Raw genomic sequence first — 21913 nt, 5'->3', positions numbered from 1 at the left:
GGCATTTCCCATATCAAATACAAGATGATTGCAAAATATTTAGGAATGTGACTATTGATATTGGCAGATATAGGCATCCAGGTGTGCTGGATAATTTTACAGATCTGATATATCTACCAATAGCCCTAATTTAGTGCAAATTCCACCATTTTGTTGTTATTCTTTTGTCCATAAGCAGTGGTGCCAACTTTTGAAAAACATTGGGTGGGCTGAACTTGGGGATTTGTTGTATAATTTTATGCAATAATATATGACGTAAGTAGGCTGAGGATTTTACTTAGAAAATGTACGCTTTTACGTTTAAAAACCAGTCCATTTTAGGCCTGGACATATCTGAATCTCACTAAGTGGGTAATTTTTTTTAAAAAAAAAAACCTTGTCCAGCAGTCAAAAAAATGTTTTAAAAATTTTTACATTTTTTTTCAGTATGAGTTAATTTAGTAATTAGTTTCAAGATTCATCAGCTTTATTTCTTTCACAAATAATTTTTCATCTTTTCAGAATTTTACACAGAACATGTAGATTTTCAACTCCGTGGACTGTCCGCCTTCAAAATTTATGGATGTAGATTTTAATATATTTTCCTTTAGGCAAGTTAAGTTTTAATATGTTATGACTAGACGTCGGATTTTAGGTTTTTAACTTATTTTTTTCCTTTACAGGTATGTAAGAAATATGAAGTTATGTCAGCGTCTCGTTAAAAAAATGAAATGCAACAACTGATGAAGTTTTATAGTGCCTAAAAACCTATTTTGCTTGTTAGAACCTATTTTAGGTTTCTGCACCTAAATCAAGCCTTTTTCTAGGTTTTTATATATTTTTAAAGTTTTATAGGATTTTTATGTCACACACAGGCATTTCCTATGTTTGGTCACGAAAACATTCAATGACAAACGTGTTTGAAACGTACACTCTGTCAATTTCCCCTTCTCCAATACATGGTGATTTTTCAAAGCTCTAAACAAAATACAATGTCTGGTGCCACTGTTACTTATACAATCCAAAGTGGTCTTATGTGTGTGGTCTTGCTCACTTTTGTGTCACTTTGGTGCTTTGTAGAATTCACGCCTTGCTAACTAACATTTCAGCATTGAAGTTTGCACCACTGACTATGTTTTTGTTGAAATATTATTTTCAGCATATAAGATGATCTTCACAGACAAAATTGCAGAGTTTGACTGTGTATAATATGAAAAAAGATTTTTGCCTAAATATACGGCGAAGAATGGATTTTAATAGCAAATTTCCAATGGTAAGTTCTGCCATTGCCGTAGGGTTAGGCAACACACATAACGTTATGCAAGATAGTACGTATTTCAGTATATAGGTGTCCCATTTTCATTGCTGGTGACTATACCTAATCAGCATTTTTCAGGAATTTTGAACTATTTTAAGTTTTTTGGAACCTACTTCATGATTTTTCGAGCCTAACTTAATATATTTAGGGCCTATTTAAGGATTTTTAGATCCTATTTTAAGGTTTTTCAAACCTATTTTAGGAACCTAAAAGCACACTTTTTAGAACCTAAAAATCCAAGGTATAGTTATGACTAATGAAGTAATCGCCTTAGAACCCCCAATGGACATCAAAAAATATTTTTATGAAAATCTTAAAATCTTAGTTGATAAAAATATCAAAATATAATGTTCCAGGAGGAACTGTCCATTCCGTGAACAATGGTAAAAGTTCCTATAAAAATCCAGTGTGCACACTGTCCACCCCACATCAGGAATTTGGAGGGAATGGAAGGGACAGTTGGAGGTGCTTGTCTTGCTTTTGTATGAGATTTTTGGGATTGAGTTCTGATATCCGGACTTTGTTGAGATCACTTGGTGAGAAATTTTGGAAATAATCATTAATTATTATGATTTGAGTGATAAACATTATGTACAGAATTCACCTGAAAATTTAAGTTTCCATGGAGTAATACAATAAAAGAAAACATTTTGTCAACTCCGTTGACATACATGCTCACGGAGGGGACAATTTCATGTTTTTATCATTTTGTCAATCCGAATCAATAAAAACTATTTGTAATATTAGACCCAGTTATCCTTTTAAAGTGAGTTCTTGCAGATTTGAAAACATTTATATATTTTCTTGTTTAACAAATGAAAAGCTGTGTCATTGATAGGGATATATTTTTTTTTTAATATGTAACCTGCAAAATTTAGGGTAGTTTAAAATATTTCAATAATATTTCTGAAACTGGGTACTCTCTTAAATTTTCTTAATTCTGAGTAAGAAACTCAAATAAATTGAATGGTACGGGGAAAAAACATGTAAGCCAATTTTCTGTTGTGAGCCAGGAAGTGGTGTAATTTCCTGCCATGTGGAAGCTACGCTGAACATGCCCTCTTCCGTTTTATACAATTCACACTTCAATTCATCAAAACATATGTTTTTTTTTGTACCATTTCATTTACATGTCCAGTACCATTTTGCAATCAAAATTTAATTTTTCTGGAATTTGACGAGCATTGACTTACCTGTTTTTCTCCCTCTGAACTTTCAATTAACAAGCAACCTAACATGAAAAGTCATTGGACAATTTGTTTCTCTAGTCTGAAATAAAGTCCAAGTCTACTTTTCACCAAGGAAAAGGTTATGACAAAAAAAAAGTTTCGTTGCTAAAAAGGGAAATAACAGAAATTCATTCCACTGACTCAAAATCAACTCCATGGAGTCCGTGGACAATTATGCCCACTCAGTGAACAAGCCAAATTTACAAATTTTAATTTTCTAATTAACTAGGAGAAAATGATCTTGGCCAAGGTTAGTATTCGATTAGGTTCTTTAAGGACAGAATATATCATTATTTTTACAAATTTTCAATAATTTTAATTTTTTGTGAAATCGTCCTTTTTTTATTTTTAAGAATGACCCAGCTGTTTTTAGTCATAAGTGCCTGTTTTGAAGGTACACTTCTGTTCACAGAAAGTTGAAGTCCAGCTTCGGGTCTGGCAGTACAGCCGAAGTAAGTGTTCGGAAAGCAGCAGTGTTGCTTACTATCAAACATGTTAACCACATGCAGGGAATATTGTGTCTCTCAGACCGAAAGAAAAGGGCTAATGGAAAGATTGCAGCGTAAATATTAATTAACTGGACTGTCCACGTCTACATTGAAAGTAATGTAAATGCGAAAAAAAAAATCGGGAAAAATATATTTAAAAAAAAAAACACCTTTTTGACATTTGTGAAGAAGTGGTTATCACAATGCGTTAGAATGCGAGGGGCCCAGGTTCAAATTTCCCCTGAGCATCGGTGTTCTTTTCGAGTCTCTCTTCATCGTTGCGAGTAGCTGAAAATGGAAGAAAAGCAACACTAAGTAACGAAAAGAAAACACAATTTGAATAAGCAAGGCGGAAATAGTGCTGTTGTAATTCCTGAAAATGAAGCAAAAAAACAACTTATTTTTTCTTTTGGAAAAAGTGTTATCCTAGCCCGGGAGAAGGCTTGAAGAATATATAAATTCCTTCCCCATCCACTTTGGCAAACATAATCGCAAAGTCGGCACTGAATATGCGATGGGAAAAATAATGGAAATCCAAAGCAAGAAGTGTTTATGTTTAGACTTCAACTCAAACGAGTGTGCCACTTTCTGTGAACAGAAGTGTACCTGCTTTTTTGGGTGCCTAATCCAGGAAGATTAAAAATCTGTCGATTGTCACCAACTTTAGTGCCTATTTTGAATTCTTTGGTGCTTTTTGCCTACATATTTTGAGTTTTTAATGCCTAAACCCTTATCCTCCCATAATTTCCAATTAATGACATTAATTAATCCCAGTTCACCACAGATAGTGACAATTACATAGGACTGAAAAGTAGGGTTTACCATATTGGAGATGTAACAAATTATTATGAAATTAAGTTGTGAGAATTCTTTAAGTTTAAAATATTTTCATAATTTCTTTATTTCTAAAATAAAATATAACAGCAAGTAAATTATTGGGTGGGCTCGAACCCCACAGGCCAATATAAATTGGTGCCACTGTCTATAAGCACATAATTAATATGCAATAATTATGTAAAATAACTTTCTAAATACGCAGTCGATTTTTCTAACCACCGAGACACTTACTTGAACGGTTTCTCAGCCACAGCCTTTGTGAAGTGAGCAACAAGTTCAGCTAATTCCTGCGAAGACTCCAGAACTCTATGACTACAATTTCGCAGCAGCTGTAGTTCAACCAGGCTTCTCTCAGCATCACCTCTAAAACAGAATGGAAATTATGTGAATTCAAATTGCTTAAACTGTATTTATTTAGTTATTTATTTATTGATGCATTTATTAGCATCCATTCAACTTTTACAAAAGTTTGGAATTGTCACATTGTACATGTACAAATAGAATACATCCATGAAACTACAGGCATAAATATATAATACAAGAATTTTTATGTACCCATTGCTTGCATTGTAGAATTATTTCTCTTGTAGTCTATGGCTATTACAAGCATAAAAACACAGTTTTTCGTTGTGACGTTTCAGGAGAACAAATATGGCGGTAAATACGGTACATCAAAATATTAAAATACATGTTATGAAATCACAAAATAGATTTTAACACAATCTTGGTGCAAAATAAAAATGGAAACTTTGAATTTTGTATAGCCTCCAGGATAATAACTCCGAAGAAAAAAATAGCCCAAATTTTCACCACTAAGTACAAATATGGCACTTTAGTTTATGTCGGTACAGCAGTGTTCAATATGGCCCATCAACATGAATGATACTTGGGAAGAGTAAGACAACGTGATCAATGGTTGCACAAAGCATTTCTAGGAATGATGATCACTGTGCACCAGATTCCAGCGACACATTTCAACCTGGTGGCGAAAATTGGAACTAACATTTTTTACATCAGCATTCACTTCACCATGGTCTTCATAGCACCTTTACCAAGTTGCAGCACAATTCATTGTTTCGAACAGGCTCCAGAGGTCTCGAGTAGGACAACTTTAATTGTGGCTGCCTGGTATATAGCAACACAATATCAAAGTTCTATTCACACATAAATAAAAATAAATACCTTGAGATCTTTGGCAAAGGTGAGTGCATGTCGTTTTTCTTCCTCGATTTTGATGAAGCTTCACCTGGAGCAATTTGAGATTTTATTTCTCTGCTCTTCTTCACTTTCTGAAACCTGAAAATATTAGACAATCATAAGTATAATCACCTTTAGAAATGCCACAATTTTGAAAATGTACTTGGAAAGTAGAATAACAGTGTATAATGTGTGGTTTAATTAAAAAGAAAGCTATAATAATTTACATGAACAGAAAGTTGGATTCACAAAATGTTTTACAAACGAACATACCTTAGTTTTCAGCTGATTAGTGGCACAGTAAATGACAGATTATAAATATTACATTGCACATTACCAGGCAGCAGGAGAATCAAAACAATTGAAAAGCAAATAGATGAAATCCACTGATGAACTTAAACAAAAAAGTATGTTTAGAAAAGATCAGAATTAAATTGTATGGGTACATATGAAGAATGAAAGACAAGATAATACACAACAAAAAGTAGAAAGCAAGACTACAGAAGAGGTGGGTGAATAAACTATAAGAAGACATTGAAACGAGGGGAGCTGAATGAAAACTAAAAGAAGAATGGTGGTTTTCATTGATTTGGATTATTTTACTTCACATTTCTGCCATTTTTGGCTAATCACAAAGATGAGGACGTGATGAAAATTATGAAAGAACACTAACAAAGAACACCCATGCCCAGGCCAGGAGTCAAATCCGGGACCCCTAGCACCGTAGCACACTGCACTACCCACTCTGCCACAGAGGTCGGTACGATGAATGATGGAGATAGCATAAAACTGGTTTAAAACAACTAAAGGGGCAGGGATTCTTCTCACGTTCTGCTTTTAATAATCTATGATATGTAAAGAAATATTTTTTTCTTTTTGAAAATGTAGTGAAGACAGCAACTCCATCATGTATCAAATCTGATACACTGGAATTGTTCTAATTGATGTCAACAAAAATGCAACTTTTGTGCAAATATGGCCTCACACAAGAAGAGGGTGTTTCTGTATTGCTGTGAATGCTGATATTTCATACTGCACCACAGAGGATTCAAGTTTTCTTTAAGAAAACAATGGTCTACAGAATTAACCAAAAATAAAATGTTAAGTTACCTGAAATACTGTTCAAGTCCAAATATAATTAATGTCAACTTCTTTCCAGGCAGTGCAGTTTGTATGGATTCTATATGAACAGAAAGTTCTCCATCATGAACAAGGCTCACAAATTTGCTACAAGGGAGAACAAGTAGGACTTCATCAGCTTCTTCCAGCTTGCTTACTTTCTGCACCTGAAATAAATAGTTTATTTGAGCTCATTTTCATAGTCTTCATCCTCCTCAAGATTGTTCTTTTATTGCTTTAGTTTTTTTTCAGCTAGATTGATTGATTTGGTTTATTTTACTTCACATTTCTGCCACTTCTGAATAATTGCAAATATGAGGATGAGTGATGATATGATGAAATTGATGTAGAGACACATGAAGAACATCCATGCCCAGGCCAGGATTTGAAACTGGGACCTTTCATGTCGTAGCACAGTGTGCTAACCACTCCACTATGGAGGCCAGCATATTTTCCAGTTAGATTTAATACACATGAATAGTTCTGTATTTTTCTGGCGTTCTTCTGCCTCTTTTGACTAATAATGACAATGCGGCACAGGCATCGCCTGAAGGGGGTTCATGGAGCACACGAACCCCCAACTGGAAACGGAATATCTTCAATTTGTTTTTTTACTGTGAACTCCCTCTGCTGTATTTTTCCTGTGCTCTAGCTCTACCGAAGAAACCAAGAGAAACCAAGAGGGTAAAACTGGAAATCAGAGCACATGCACCTTCTGAAAGAAGTCAAAAGATGGCAGCAACTGTTAAATGTTAGGGGAATGTGCGGATAGCAGTGGAGGCACGATTCTTTTTGCTATTCCCAAGTATTTTATTTTTTGTTTTGTTTAGATTTGTATTGGAGAAAAGTAAGTGGTACTTAAGATATAATGCAAGCACTGTTCGCATTGTTATAGTTATTCCTAAGATCTTCAATGTTTTAGCCTATCTTTCCTTTCCAATTCATTTCGCTAAACATTAAGGCCGCAAACTTCCCAACAACTTCATTGCAAATAGTTGTCACGCACCCAAAACCTTGCATGGCGAAGGTTTTATGTTTTCACACACTATATGACTAAAATGAGCAGATTTATACTTACATCGACATTTAAAATGTTTTGCTTAAACCTTAAGATAATGTAGACGAGTTAAAAAGAAAGATGATGAAGACACTGCTAGCAGAAAATAATATTGATCTTGCTACACGTTGTAAACGAGTATGGATAAATATCCATTATATTTCTATTGAAAAGAAATTATAATTGTTATAAACTCCTACAGGTAAACTTTAAAACAATAATTTAAAGTTTCGTGAATTGCAATTCACATCATGAAGATTGAGCATTGACAGACACTTATCAATGAAATATAGGAAAGCTGCTGTGAAATTACAAATAGCTATTGAAATTAAAAAAAATAATAATAATAATTCATCGGTATCATGGTTAGTGGAAATAGTGGCAGGATTAATTATTAGGAACAGTTAAAATAATTTCCAACACTAAATAAGAAGAGAAGTAAGGCATTTCTGTAATTCAAAACTGGAAAAAATGCATCGTTTTAGTAATTTTTCCTTGTTTTTGAGGGTATTGACAGGCGAGGGGGGTGTTAAGCGAAAACGATAAATTGAAATAAATGAAAATTAAACTGTGTTTTGTGAATGGATTTTTGCTGGGCACTCTGGCAGAGTGGCAAGCACAATACAAGGTCTCAGGCTCAAATTCTTCATAAAACATGCATTTTTATATTCATATTTCTTGTTTTATTTTATTATTTTTTCTTTGTGTTCTACAATTTGTTAACCTTTTTGAATGCTCAATTAATCAGTGTCACTCACATTGAATGTTTTATTCTCTGTGATTGTGATCAACAATTGATTTTCTATGTGTTTGTAGCTCACCTCGTTCTGGGAAGGAAAGGGGGGGGGAGGAGTTCTCTTAATTTAGGCGATGCCACTGCAATGAGGATAAAATAATGGTGTAGAGATAAATAAAGAGGAACCTGGATTTTAAGTTTCTCAGGGGACCAAGATGAAAAAACTTAAAATGCAGGAAAAAAAAAGTAAAGTGCTCCCCTGTGCTTAGCACCATGCCATGAAGGCGTATTCGGGGTGTGGGGGTAACACCCCACACTTTCTTGATCCCGTCGTGAGTGGGGGTGATGTGATCAGCATCACGCCCCTGACCACCATTACCCCCCAGGCTTTTCCGCAAGTACCCATGTCATTCGATGCTGGGTGGGTGCCGGGGCCGCTTCCAACGTTAGAAAAGTTCCCGGATTAGAACCGGTCAGGGATCGAACCTGGGACCTTTAGCATGGTAGTCAGACACGTTACCGACAGGAAATGTTACAGGAAAATGTAAAATGAAGGAAAATTTTATAACATTTTCCTATGTTGGGAACATCAAGACTGAATGTCTAATGCGAAAAATGTAAAATTTGGAAATGTAAAATCAGGGTTCCACTCATGCGAGAATGAAACTCAAACCTGGAATCTTTGGTTGTGAGATCTTGAATCATACTCAGCCACTGAAGCAGCAGTAGTAGAAGAGTCTAATAATAAGGTCAAGTAGCAATGAAGTTATAAGGGTAACCCAAATGAAAATGAGACTATTGTATAAGTGTTGTTGTTTAAATACACATCTTTTCCTTTGCACCAGCAGATGACATTGGATGTCAGGATGCAAGCAGTTATCATCTGAAAATGTTAGTGTGCTGGGTGCACCTGCTGAAACAAGTTGACTACGTAAGGTTGTGACATGGATTTGTCCAAACAGGCCCAGCAAGCAGTTATTGAATTTTTGATGGCAGAAGATGTTAGTGGAGCCTAACCTTAGTGTCGTGTGAAAGATGTTTGATTGATTGATTGATTTGATTTGATTTATTTTACTTCACTTTTTGTGCCACTTTTGGCTAATTTGCAAAGATGGAGATGAGTGATGATATGATGAAATGGACTCTCACAAACATTCATGCCCAGGCTGGGATTTGAACCCGGGAACCATGGCATTGTAACACGATGTGCTAACCACTCTGCCACGGAGGCCGGCATATGAAACATGTGTAGGGGAATGAGTGTCAGCCATGATGTACAGTGTTAGTGGCAACAGTGTGCTAAGATTTGCTGCAGTGTTTCTGCTGGACCACCATCACTACAGCCGCAATCAGTCTCCCTGCGACTACCACAAAAGCTCTAAGTTGCAGGGAGACTGGTCGGAACTAAAGGGCCTCCGATTCAGTAATGATGCTGTAGTCCAAGAAGCTGTTGAAGACTAGTTTGGCAGCCAACCATAGACGTTCTTTTTTCAGGGTATCCACAATCTAGTGATGTGCTGGGATACTTCCTTGAACTGACAAGGTTACCATGTGCGGTAGATATGTAGCCCATGTGCGTGGGTTGGAGATTTAACAGTGGCAACTATTTATTTACAAATGATAGAAAAGAAACTCTTACAGCCATTCGATGTAGTCACCAGCAATGTGTACAACTGTTGCCAGCGATGTGGAAATCGTAGTATACCTGTAGCAGCACCTGTTCTGTTGATGGTTCAAATGGAGCAGTCTATTGCCTGAAGAATCTCTGGAACAGTTCGGAAGCGGATGCCCTGCACCTTAGGGATGAAATAAAAGTCACAGGGGCTTAAGTCCTGAGAGTATGGGGATGGCAAAACACCTGCCAGTCCCATCGAGCTAACAAATCAGCCACAGGTTGCCCTAAATGCACCTGAGCAATGTCCTGCAAAATGATGGGAGGATTCAGCAGAAAGTGTCGCTCTTCTTTTGCAATGCAAGTTGCAGGTTATGTTCCAAAAATTAATTACTGCTCATTCACGATCTGTCCTTGAGGTACGGTATGTGTTAAGATACATGAATGCATATAAAAAGGCATTTTGATGTTGAAACTCCCAAAGTGACGTAAAAACTACACTCATGCAAAATAAAAACTTCTACTCCCATAGCACACTTATGTAGTTATCAGAGTACTATTATGTTTATTCTTGTGTAAAGAAGTCCATTACTTCATCCCAAAGTTTGCAGTGGGAATAATCATAATTCCAGGATTTTGCATAACTCTCAGTACAATTCAGACTGTGGAAAGTGTTTTGTCTGTAAATAAACTCTAAAGTTCATATTTAAGAGTTTATTTCACATTTTGTACTTGATCTTTCACCATTTCATGACAAAATGAATCTTACACTTTTCAATTTTCAAAAACATTAGAAAATGAACATTACAGCATGCAATCATATCCTATAGTATGAAAACAAATGGATAACAGTACTCGAAATTGTCAATACTGTACCTTATCTATTACCCACCTCTGTATCATTTCCAACTTTATACTCTGGAATATCTCTACTCCAAGAAATTATGTTTTCAATCATCTGTGACTGAATTGTGTACATCACTCCACATGTCTGTAAAGCAATCAGCAAGTCTCCTCCAAACTCTAATGTCAACAGTTGAGGATCTAGTATAGTTGTTATGTACTGAAAGAAGAAACAAGAGAGGCATATTTGGAGAAAATAAATATCTCAGGCAAGTTATTTTAATTCCAGAACAGTGTTTCACAGCCACTAAATTTGGTAAAAATTTATATAGAATGCAATACAGCACTACAAATAAAAACCAAAACAGCACTAAATAGCAGAAAAACATAACAAATATGCTGAAGGTAATGAATCATGTATCAATAATATTTAATTATAAGTGGCTAATGTGTACAAAGATCTGCATCAGTTTGTCTTTTCTCAACTTTAATTTTTCGGTTACACATAAAGAAAACATAAACAGTTTGTGTAATGGATTTACATTATCAAATAAAGTTCAATATGTAAAATGTAAGAAAACATTTTCAATTTTTCAATGTTATATTTTTGATTTTGATTTTTAAAAAATACATGCAAAATTTCAGTGTAGTACTTTCCACTAAAACTGATGCTATATTTTCTCAACGTTCTAGTGTCACTATTTAATCAATAATTACTTTACTTTAAACAACTTGAACAGATTGTAGGGAATAATAGAGTTGCTCCACTACATGTCTTGACTGATTCACAGATTTGTTTTAAGTCCACTTTATGCACAGATAGGCTAATCAGAACTGGGCCTACAGTTTTAAAGTGGGATCTGAACAACTATACAACTTCACCTGGTATCGAACCTGAGATGCCTTGATTTTATTACAAGGTGACAACATTACCACTACACTATCAGGGAGGCACTTCAGTACAAGTGTTAAGTGAAAAATGCCTACAACAAAACAAAACATACTCAAGTGCAATTGAAAACAGCATGATTGCACACAGTAATACAATACAAAATGCACTTTCATTATGATAAATTTAATTGCTTCCATTAAAACTGATGTAAACTTGCACACACATGCACTTCGAAAATTTCATGGTAAGTAAATGTACTGAGATATATCACATTTGGAAAAAAAAAAAAAGCCTGATACTTGAGATATTCATTGAACAGAAATTTAAATCCTTACCTTCAAGCACTCCCCAGGCTTCTTACTATTTTTATCTGTAGCCATGGCAGCTTTTATTGCTTTATTCCTAGCTTTTTCTTTCATTTTCTCTTCTCTCAGCCTCAATCTTTCAAGTTTTCTCTTCTCTTTCTCTTCTGCTGAAATTCTTTCTTTTCTCTTCGTTTTCTATTTCAAATATAAGGAAGGATTCACATGAGGAAATACAATATACATTTAATACAGTACATATTTTGTACAACTAACTAACTAACTAACTCTCTAGCCTTCTTAAACCCGAAGGTTCATGGCTGCAGCAACACAGGCCTTCCATCTGTCCCTATCTTGTGCAAGATCTATATACTCTTTTCCATCCCTACCGATTTCCTTTAGGTCCATCTCGACGTTGTCCCTCCATCTTCGTCTTGGCCTTCCTACTGGTCTCTTACCATCAGGTTTCCCAACAAGAATCCTGTAAACTCCTCTTTCCTCTCCCATTCGTGCCACATGGCCTGCCCACCTAAGTCTTCTTGATTTAATTATTCTAATAATGTCTGGACATGAATACAAATTATGTAGTTCTAAATTATGTAACCTTCTCCACTCACCTGTCTCTTCATCCCTTTTAGGTCCAAATATTTTCCTAAGGATCCTATTTTCAAATACTCTCAATTTATGTTCCTCTTTCAATGTAAGGGACCAACTTTCACATCCATATAATACTACAGGCAAAATTACTGTTTTGTATATTTTAACTTTTAGTTTCTTAGATATTAAACGAGAAGACAAAAGTTTATGAAGAGAGAAGTAACATGCATTTCCTGAATTAAGCCTACTTTTTATTTCCTCTTTAATATAATTTTCATTTGTTAATATTACTCCTAAGTATTTGAATTTGGAAACTGGTTCAAACGAGTTGTTATCAATAATTAGATTTTGATTATTACCTAACACTTGGTTTCGGCCTGTAAGCATATATTTAGTTTTCTCTTTGTTAACTTCCAAACCTATCTCTTTAGCAGTTTTGAAAAATATTTTAGCATTATTCTTAATTGTATTCACATCATCCCCCAGTAAGTCTACATCATCTGCATATGCTAACAACTGAGTCACACCATTTAATTTTAGTCCTTCTTTAGTTTCGTTTACCTTCCTAACAGCATATTCTAAGGCAAAATTAAAGAGCAATGGAGATAATGCATCTCCTTGTTTTAACCCATCATGAATTGTAAATTTGTCAGACATATTAATACCCAAACGAATTTTACTTTCTGTTTCACTGGTGCATACTTTTATCATACTAACAAGCTTCTTAGGTATTCCAAACTCTACTAATATATTATATAATTTATCTCTTTTGACGAATCATATGCTTTTTTGAAATCAACGAATAGCTGATGGACATTTTGATTATATTCCCACTTTTTTTCAAGTGTCTGTCTGATGTGAAAAATTTGATCTGTAGTTGATCTGTTGCGTTTAAATCCACATTGATAATCACCTATAATTTCATTAGCATATGGGGTTATTCTTGTTAAAAGAATGTTAGATAATATTTTATATGTTGTTGAGAGTAGAGAAATTCCACGGTAATTATTGCAGTTCATTTTATCACCTTTTTTAAACACAGGAACAATTATGGATTCTTTCCACTGTTGAGGGATTTCTTCTTTATTCCATATTAAACAAATTAATTTATGAATTTGACATATTAATGAATTTCCACCATATTTAATTAACTCAGCTGGTATTAAATCAATGCCAGGTGCTTTGTTATTCTTTAGCCTTTTAATAGCATCTTTAACTTCAGTCAAGTTAGGTTCTGGAACTAAAGGTTCTGCTGTGTGGACTTCATTTACTTCGGATTTATCTCCTACATGGACATTTAAAAGGTCATTAAAGTAGTTCTTCCATCTATTTAGAATATCGCTTGGGTCAGCTAGAAAATCACCGTCTTTATCTTTTATCAAGTTTACTTTAGGTTGCCACCCGTTTCTAAACTCATTTACACCTTTATATAAATCTCTGATATTTTTATTTTTGCTGTTTGTTTCAATTTCGTTAATTTTGCTTTTCAAGTAATTTCGTTTTTTACTTCTAAACGTGCGGTTAACTTCTCGCTTTATTCTATTATAATTGTTTAGATTTGTATCATCAGAGTTATTTAACCACCTAAGTCTAGCCTGATTTCTTATTTCTATTAGATTATGACATTCATTATCAAACCATGGCTTACTTTTTCTCGGTTTATGGTATCCTATACTTTCTTTAGCTGCTGATTCTATTGCATTACGTATGTGCTCCCAATTCTTATTTACGTCTGTTTCATTTATATTTTCATCATCATTTAAATCCTGCAAAACTTCAAATCTATTTGTCAGTTTAATTTGGTAATCTTTCTTAATTCTTCCATCAGTAAACTTTCCTGTATCAAATTTTAGAACTTTTAGATTTTGTTGCTTATGATTTATCACTGAGAGTCTTTCTCTTAATTTAGCAATTAATAAATAATGGTCACTGGCACAGTCAGCACCTCTATGTGTACGAACGTCAATTATACTAGTATGCCTTCTCTTATCAATGAGAATATGATCTATCTGATTATGAGTTTTACCATCTGGAGAAGACCAGGTATATTTATGGATATCTTTATGTTTAAAAGTGGTACTTTTCACAATTAAATTCTTTGAGGTTGCAAAAGTAATCAATCTTATACCATTATCATTACTTAATTCATGAAGACTTTCTTTACCAATTGTGGGTTTAAATGTCCCTTCTTTGCCAATCTGTGCATTACAGTCACCTAACAGAATTTTCATATCATACTGAGAAAATGTATCAAAGACCTGTTCTAACTCTGTATAAAAATCATCTTTAGTATTATCATCTTTATCTTCCGTTGGTGCATGTATGTTTATTAAAATAATTTTACACCACCTACCCTGTAAAACTGCATATGATATCCTATCATTAATAAATTCTACTGTTTTAAGAGCCGAGATAATTCTATTATTTATGAAAAAGCCTGTTCCAAAATTATGATTTTCAGTACCACCATAGAAAAAAGTATAATTTTTAGTTTTACAATTCCCTTCTCCTGGCCACCTAACTTCCTGGACAGCTACTACATCTAATTTATACTTAAGTATCTCATTAACTGTACACTGATATGCCCCAGGCCGGTAAAGGCTCAGAACATTCCAGGTGACATATTTTGTACAAACTGAATACAAATATTCCATTTTAATGTATGTATAATTAGCACGTCTCTTATTAAATTTTGTTTGAAATATATTGTCTGAACCATCATGAGCTGGTTTGAACAAGCCACCAAGGTTTTCTGGTTACTACAGCATATTCAAAACCAGTGATTCTCAGTTCAAATCATGGCATGATAATTGTAGGGTGTTCGGGGGGGAAAAAGCATGTAAATCAAAGAACGCAATTCTACAGCAGACACTTATTTATGTTTATTCTTTTAATAGCAAATATTAAAGACATGATATACATGTTGCATCTTCACTATTTAAAACCTTTATACATCCCCAATATAAAATTATACTTGTATTATTTTCTTTAATTGATTCACTGTGACTTAAGGCAATAGATTATCACAGTTTGTGACTCATGTGCTTTTTCCTGAACACCCTAGAGTTGTGATTCTTCTTTTCTTCATTTCAGCACAATACATGATGACACAAGATACCTAGCTGCCTTGATGATAAGACTCTAAGACCCATGTTCAAGTCCAGGACTGAATTGTGTTTGTGTGTGTGCCTTCATCAATTCCATCTAATCGTCATTCATCATCCTCACTATTGTGATTAGTAGGGCTCGGAAGTTGATGACCTAAAAAATCTTAAAAAATGACCTTAAAATTATTAGAAAATGATGTAAAAATGGTAACAATGATTTTCGCTTAAAATGAAAGCTTGATTTTCATAAATTTCAACAGAGTAGTTGAATAAACAAAACCCGTTGTTTGGTGTTTTAAACTACTGAAGCAAAGGGGGAAAAAACAGCCCGACCCTGTGGCCGAGTGGTTGGCACATCGCGCTGCGATGCCAAGGGTCCCGGGTTCGAATCCTGGTCGAGCTTGGTTGTTTGTGAATGTCCATTCATCAATTTCATCATTTCATCAATCATCCCCATCTTCGCAAATTAGCCAAGAGGCACAAAACGCGAAGTAAAATAAACTAAATCAAATGAAATCAAATCAAATCAAGGGGGAAAAAACATTAAGTGCTAATGTAGTTTCCTTTAATTTTACTTCAAGGCTTTTCTGGGTAAGTCATCCACATCCTTTCAGAGTCGGGCTTGCACGATACAGTAGATGGTCAGCATCTGAAAATACTATTGTGTTTTGCATATCAATTATATTTTTTGTATATTGTTACTAAAATCCAAGATTAAAGTGATTATAGTGGCCCGCAAGTGGACCTCAAAGTAGGCTTCACACAAATTGCTGGAGGGAAAATAAATAAACCACAATTAATGATTATTTGACTCTGTGGAAGTGTAGCATGGCATTTACTGGACCCCATGAAAGACCAGAATGCTGGAAAGATACCTGGTCAGCCCTAATAATAAAATTTGACCAGAAGTACAAGATTTTATATATTAACTGCAACCCTAATTTCTATGGTAAAAGATCAGAACCATTAACTCAGGATTAAGTTAATACCTGATTAAGCTCATCGGTGCTCTTGAGGTCTCTCTGACGCTTAGTTGGAAGACTTTCCTCTTCACTCTCCGGGCTATCTGACAAAGTTTCTTGTGACCTAGAGGCTGCTGACGATTGGGACTCTGCATTGTCATAAGCGAAGTCAAATCCCAATGCTGATAATGGTGGGAGATCTTCATCTGAATGTTGAGTCTCATCTCTTGATATGTATCGTAAAGGATCTCTTAAAGGAAACAGACATAAATTACACCTAATATTTTACATGTAATTTTCATGAAAATCAAGGTTACTTTTTAATAACGATAACCTGGTATTTTGCTGTCACCAATAAAGTAGCATTATAAATATGTAAATACGTATATAACAGGTTTTGCTTTAGAAAAAGAACGGTGTGTTTGAACAGTTATCAGTGTGCACAAATTACACTTAATTCGTATGAAAAATATTGCACAAAACTACAGGTTAAGTATATGAATATAAAATAGGTAAAATTATCAACAATTTTAAAGAAGACCCAATATGACTATACAGTTAATAACAAAACAGTACCAATTAATGTTCCATCTTCATTTCCTAACAAAATTAAAATTTTGCTCTTCGGTACTCTTGTGGTTTCTCTGACGCTTAGTTGGAAGTCTTTCCTCTTCGCTCTCCGGGCTATCTGACAAAGTTTCTTGTGACCTAGAGGCTGCTGAGGATTGGGACTCTGCATTGTCATAAGCAAAGTCAAATCAATATGACTATACAGTTAATAACAAAACAGTACCAACTAATGTTCCATCTTCATTTCCTAACAAAATTACAATTTCTTGAACAATTCTCGCAATAGCTACTTAGTAGAGAACAATTATACAGTGAGCTGGTCTCCATAGGGGAGAAGCCAGTGTAATGTACTACAAACCCAGAGGTCCCATATTCGAACCCTAGATAGGGAATGAGAATATCAAATATTTCATCAGTTCATAATTAATTTTCACAATCACAATTAACCCAAGAGGTAGAAAAGCAACATAAAATAACTGAAATAGAAACATTGTACAGTGGAATGCTGATTTAACATTTACATTTCTTGGTCCACATTGAACAAGTATAAAACAATATTAATTTCCATAACTTTTCCAGGTTTTTGAACTTTTGCCAAAATTTCCAGACATTTCCACTTGTAAGTTTGAAATTCCTGACTATTCCAGGTTGTTCAGGTCAGTGAAAACACTGGATAAGGTTATCAAATTTAACCATCTATCCAAGGTAAACTGCTATAATTTGGAAATTACTAATCGCAACATACAAAGAGCACACAAGCGTCACATAGCCCAATAACAACAGTGTGAGGTGTCATACATGTAACATAGATAAGTACCACTTAGCTGTATCTGGATTCTGAAAAGAAAATACTATATTTCATTATCATTTCTCTTTTTACTTCATTGTGTATGGTAAACTTTGCTAATATAGATTACATATATGACTTCAACCAATTCATAACGAGCATATTTCACCTGATTTCATTTTCACTATCAGAGTCTTCGCTTGGGGAGAGACGGTGATACTTGTTGCCCAAGGTTTGAGATTTAGAGGAGTAGCCAGTGCCAAGATCGACATTTTCTGTGTAATCATCAATCACCTCTTTGGCAGAGAACTCTTCATCTCTTGCTGGGCTGCTTGTAATGCTTACAACATCCATATTCTGTGGGACAACTATGTCTGTAGCACAATCTTCATTTGCTTCCTGTTCATGAGTTGCACAGGGGGAAGATGGAGTACTTGAATCACTGGAAATCACCACTACATTATCATCCATCCTGCCTGCAATAATATGAAAATCAATTTATTCATATTTATGTATGTATGTATGTGTGTGTGTGTACACATGCACGTATATACACATGCACGTGTCTCATCTAACTTTGCAACCTGAAATATTTCGTGAACAACAAATATTGAAAAACTGCTTTTTCAGATATATAGGTGAGAGGGGCTCATGAAATTAGTGGACACAATACGTTCAACTACGCAAGGAAGTACGATTTTCAACACAAACTTAGGTTTTTTTTATGGAAACCCCATTTTATTTTCAGCTCATTTCAAAGAATGGAAAAAAATCATTAAGAACGGCGTTTGTTACATTACGTTACTTCAGTATGTACAAACTGACAATTAGCATCCATCAATCACAAGTTTCTCTTGCTTGTGATGGTTGTTATGTTAGTTTTTGTCATTCTTTCTACAGTGCTTTTCATGTTCAAGTCGTCCGTGGAGCAGCGACTAGCATGTCGGGCAGTGAGAGCATGTCTGGCGGCGTTTATACCCACAGCTGTATGCTGACCTTGGTACTGGACATGCCAGTGTTTCAGTATCTAGATAGACAAGTGTTTTGTTTTAGTTTGCATATCACTGGTGCTTATCTGCAATCTAATAATGCTCGCTATACATACAATTTAAAACAAATTTTTATGTATGACTCTTACATCATTACAGATTCTTGTAGAGAAGTTAGAAGGCTTTTTGCAGCAGGCAGAATTCCCAGATGTCCCTGTTCCACACAGAGACAGTGTTCCAAAACTTGAACAAATTTAGGAAAACAGGGTCTCTTCTTAAGAAGCGAAGGGTGAAATGATGTGTGCTTAATGAGGAGAAGTAGATGATATTGGAACACAATTGGAAAATACTCCTCAAAATTCCCTCTGGCACCTTGCACAAGAAATTGACATTTCCATGATGCCTGCACGGTGAGCTACCAAGCTGTATAAAAGCTTGAAGGCATGCATTAGAAGAATTGAAAGAAAACATCAGGAGAGTAATTCAAGCAATTTTGGAAGAGAAAAATTTCTTAAAAAGATGCCGTAAATGTGTGGATGCAGCAGGACAACATTTCAAACATCTTTTGTAATACGGTACATGCTCATTTGAACTGTAACTGTCAATGTGACTGCATGAGCTTATTTCATTACAGGGTCATTCCACGGGAAATCACCCAATTGAAGGACAAAAAGTTGCTTCATACTCATGGATCTGCTTCCAATTTTTTTTACTGATAGATACAGCTGACCGCTCAGAAGATCCCCGACGGAAGTGAAGTGACGTAGCAACAGGCGACTCCACTACTAGAGTTGGGGGAGTGTACCCTAAGTGAGAAACACATGCAAGCTCCCTGTAACCTGTGCAGCGATGCAAGTCATTTAGGGTTACTAGATGTTCTCTTTTATCTGGACAAATCAAGTTTTTTGGGTCCTAAAAATGCTCCAGGAGGGTTTATATCAAAATTTGTAAATATCCTCTTTTTTGGGGTATAGACAACTGCTTAACTTCAAGATTAGTAACAAAATGTTATTTGTAAATAATTGTTAATATTGTTTCCATCTTCAATTTCACATTAAGGAAATACAACACTCTCAGTTGCAAGCGCAAGGACAAGGAACTCTTCTAACATAGAAAAATTATTGGACCTCAGTGTCTCTTCTGTTGTCACCACCACACCGTGTGAGGTTTTGATTTCAAAGCATTTGAGACATCTACCGTGGCTTGTGGTGAGCAGCAAGTTTCTAACAATAGGTAAGAATATGGGATTTTAGGGCCATTTGTCAAAAATATAGATGTATGCCAGTGGAAAATTGGCTCATACACCCTATACTGAAACCTGTGATATTTTTACTATGAAAAATATTACCTTCCTGATTTTTTAATATTATGTTGAATGTATTGATTATGCTGTGTAACAATTTTCATTGTGGTAAAACCTGGGATTCCCCATCAAACAATTACCTGAAGTGCAGTGTTCCTTTCATCACAACATATTACTTTCTTTAAAGATTTTTCTACTTTCTGAGCAGGTAAGAATGATAACACAGTTATTTTCTGTTACGACTGTCCATCTCCTCTCCAACAATACCCAAATCATCACAATATTCCAAGATATGGCATATTTTGTGTCATATGGTGCGTTTGTTCGTTCACCCAATATCGGAAAATTTTCAAAAAATTGTAAATTTCAACATATTTGTTGGACAAGTCTATATTGCATATTTGTCATATTGGACCAAGTATTGCAGAGTCACTACCCAGTCAACACACTAACGTTGCCACAACGTTGTATGAATGTTGTATGTAGGGGAACAACGTTGTGGTAACATTGCCACAACGTTGTATGCTTGTTGTATTTATGATGAATGTTGTATGTAGGGGAACAACGTTGCATCAACGTTACAAAAAACATTCCACTGAATACGCTTCAGTTTGGATGATCACCACCATGAGCACCACAAGCATCAGATCAGAGTGTTTTGTTTAATCTGAATTTGTGTGTGCACTGACCACCAAATCTTATATTTCCTACAGCGTACACTAGATGGCAGTGCGACTCAAATGCAAAACAAACATAACTTTTAGTAACACAAATAAGGATATTTTCGATTGTAATTAGTGAAAAAAATGTGTTTTATTATCCTTCGAAAGATGTGTGAATATTGAAGTTGTACATAGCGGTTCCAGTTACGTGGATTTTGCATCCAGATTGCCAGTAGATGTGCTCTGACTGCCTGGTGTGCTTGCTGCTGCTGCTACACATATGACTCGACAGTGAAAAGCACTGTATATGAAACACTTCTGTTTTTCCCCCTTCACATTCATTTACAATTGTTGAATGCATGTATTTCACTGATTCTAGTATAAGTTCCTTCTTCAGGGTTTCCACATGAACTCCAAATGTATTTTCCCTGAGTTTTCCAGAACCCTCAATTTTTTCCAGACTACTCATTCATTCATTACACAGTAAATTAGTCTTTTACATTTATTTTAAAATGGCCTCCACTTCCCCTCATAGTCATACTATCCTCACATTCTTTATTATTATGGAACATAGGAGAGATTAATGGGCACTCTATTCGTATTGGCATATAAGTGCATCAGTAATATTAATGATAATCTTACCAATCTGATATTTTAAAAATATACTGTAATTTAGTGTAATACCGTACCATTTTGTTATTTTTATGAATAAAAACATATGTATTATATGTCATGTGTTTTATAAAATGTCTAAAATATGTAGTTCATTTTCAAAGGAAAAATGTAATTGCAATTATGAACTTAGTTGCATACGTCATTAAGGAGGTGAATGAACCATTCATTTTCTTCAAGGGACAATTGCTATTTGATACTGGATCAGTTGAATAAGTAAATCGTATCAGTAAATTAACAAAATTAATTCAATAATAAAAAAACATACATCTCTGTGCACACAATTAATGACTAAAGCAACTAAGAATTTAGGCGACATTATTTTAATGCTAGAAACAATTTACCTGTCCCATCTAATCTAACAATTAAAGCATGTACACTCATGCTCATAAATTAAGGATAATAGAGGTTTTGGTGCCCCACAATACAGCACTGAAACAAACTAGTTGTGGGAGCACAGACACATGTTGAACACACAAGAAAGACATCCACATACCCTGTTTAACCCTGTATTTTTGCAGAAAACGTGAGAAAAACCAAAGAGCACACACATGATACAAAGCAAGGGAGATTGTAAATTGTTGTTCCACAGTTCTTTGAGCATGTGCACAGGTTTCAGTATGGAATGTGATGCCCATGCACATTGACACATGCA

At 34.9% G+C, this 21913-nt stretch overlaps 1 protein-coding gene across 3 annotated transcripts in view; it reads right to left on the bottom strand.

Annotated features, from left to right (window-relative positions):
* LOC145998831 (structure-specific endonuclease subunit EME1-like) overlaps positions 1-21913 on the bottom strand; it is a 42238-nt gene that overhangs the window by 13322 nt on the left and 7003 nt on the right. For all 3 annotated transcript variants that reach the window (XM_083135490.1, XM_083135489.1, XM_083135491.1), the window contains exons 2-8: positions 17802-18108; positions 16303-16525; positions 11643-11807; positions 10465-10635; positions 6159-6334; positions 5034-5147; positions 4083-4214 (exon numbers count right to left, since the gene is read on the bottom strand). In XM_083135490.1, coding sequence (XP_082991616.1) covers positions 4083-4214; positions 5034-5147; positions 6159-6334; positions 10465-10635; positions 11643-11807; positions 16303-16525; positions 17802-18103 — 1283 coding nt within the window. In that variant the 5' untranslated portion in view covers positions 18104-18108. The remainder of the gene's footprint in view (positions 1-4082; positions 4215-5033; positions 5148-6158; positions 6335-10464; positions 10636-11642; positions 11808-16302; positions 16526-17801; positions 18109-21913) is intronic.

Source organism: Lepisma saccharinum, chromosome 14 (genome assembly GCF_977018435.1).
Source record: "Lepisma saccharinum chromosome 14, izLepSacc3.1, whole genome shotgun sequence".
Lineage (NCBI taxonomy): Eukaryota > Metazoa > Arthropoda > Insecta > Zygentoma > Lepismatidae > Lepisma > Lepisma saccharinum.
This window is presented reverse-complemented; position numbering and strand designations above follow the sequence as displayed.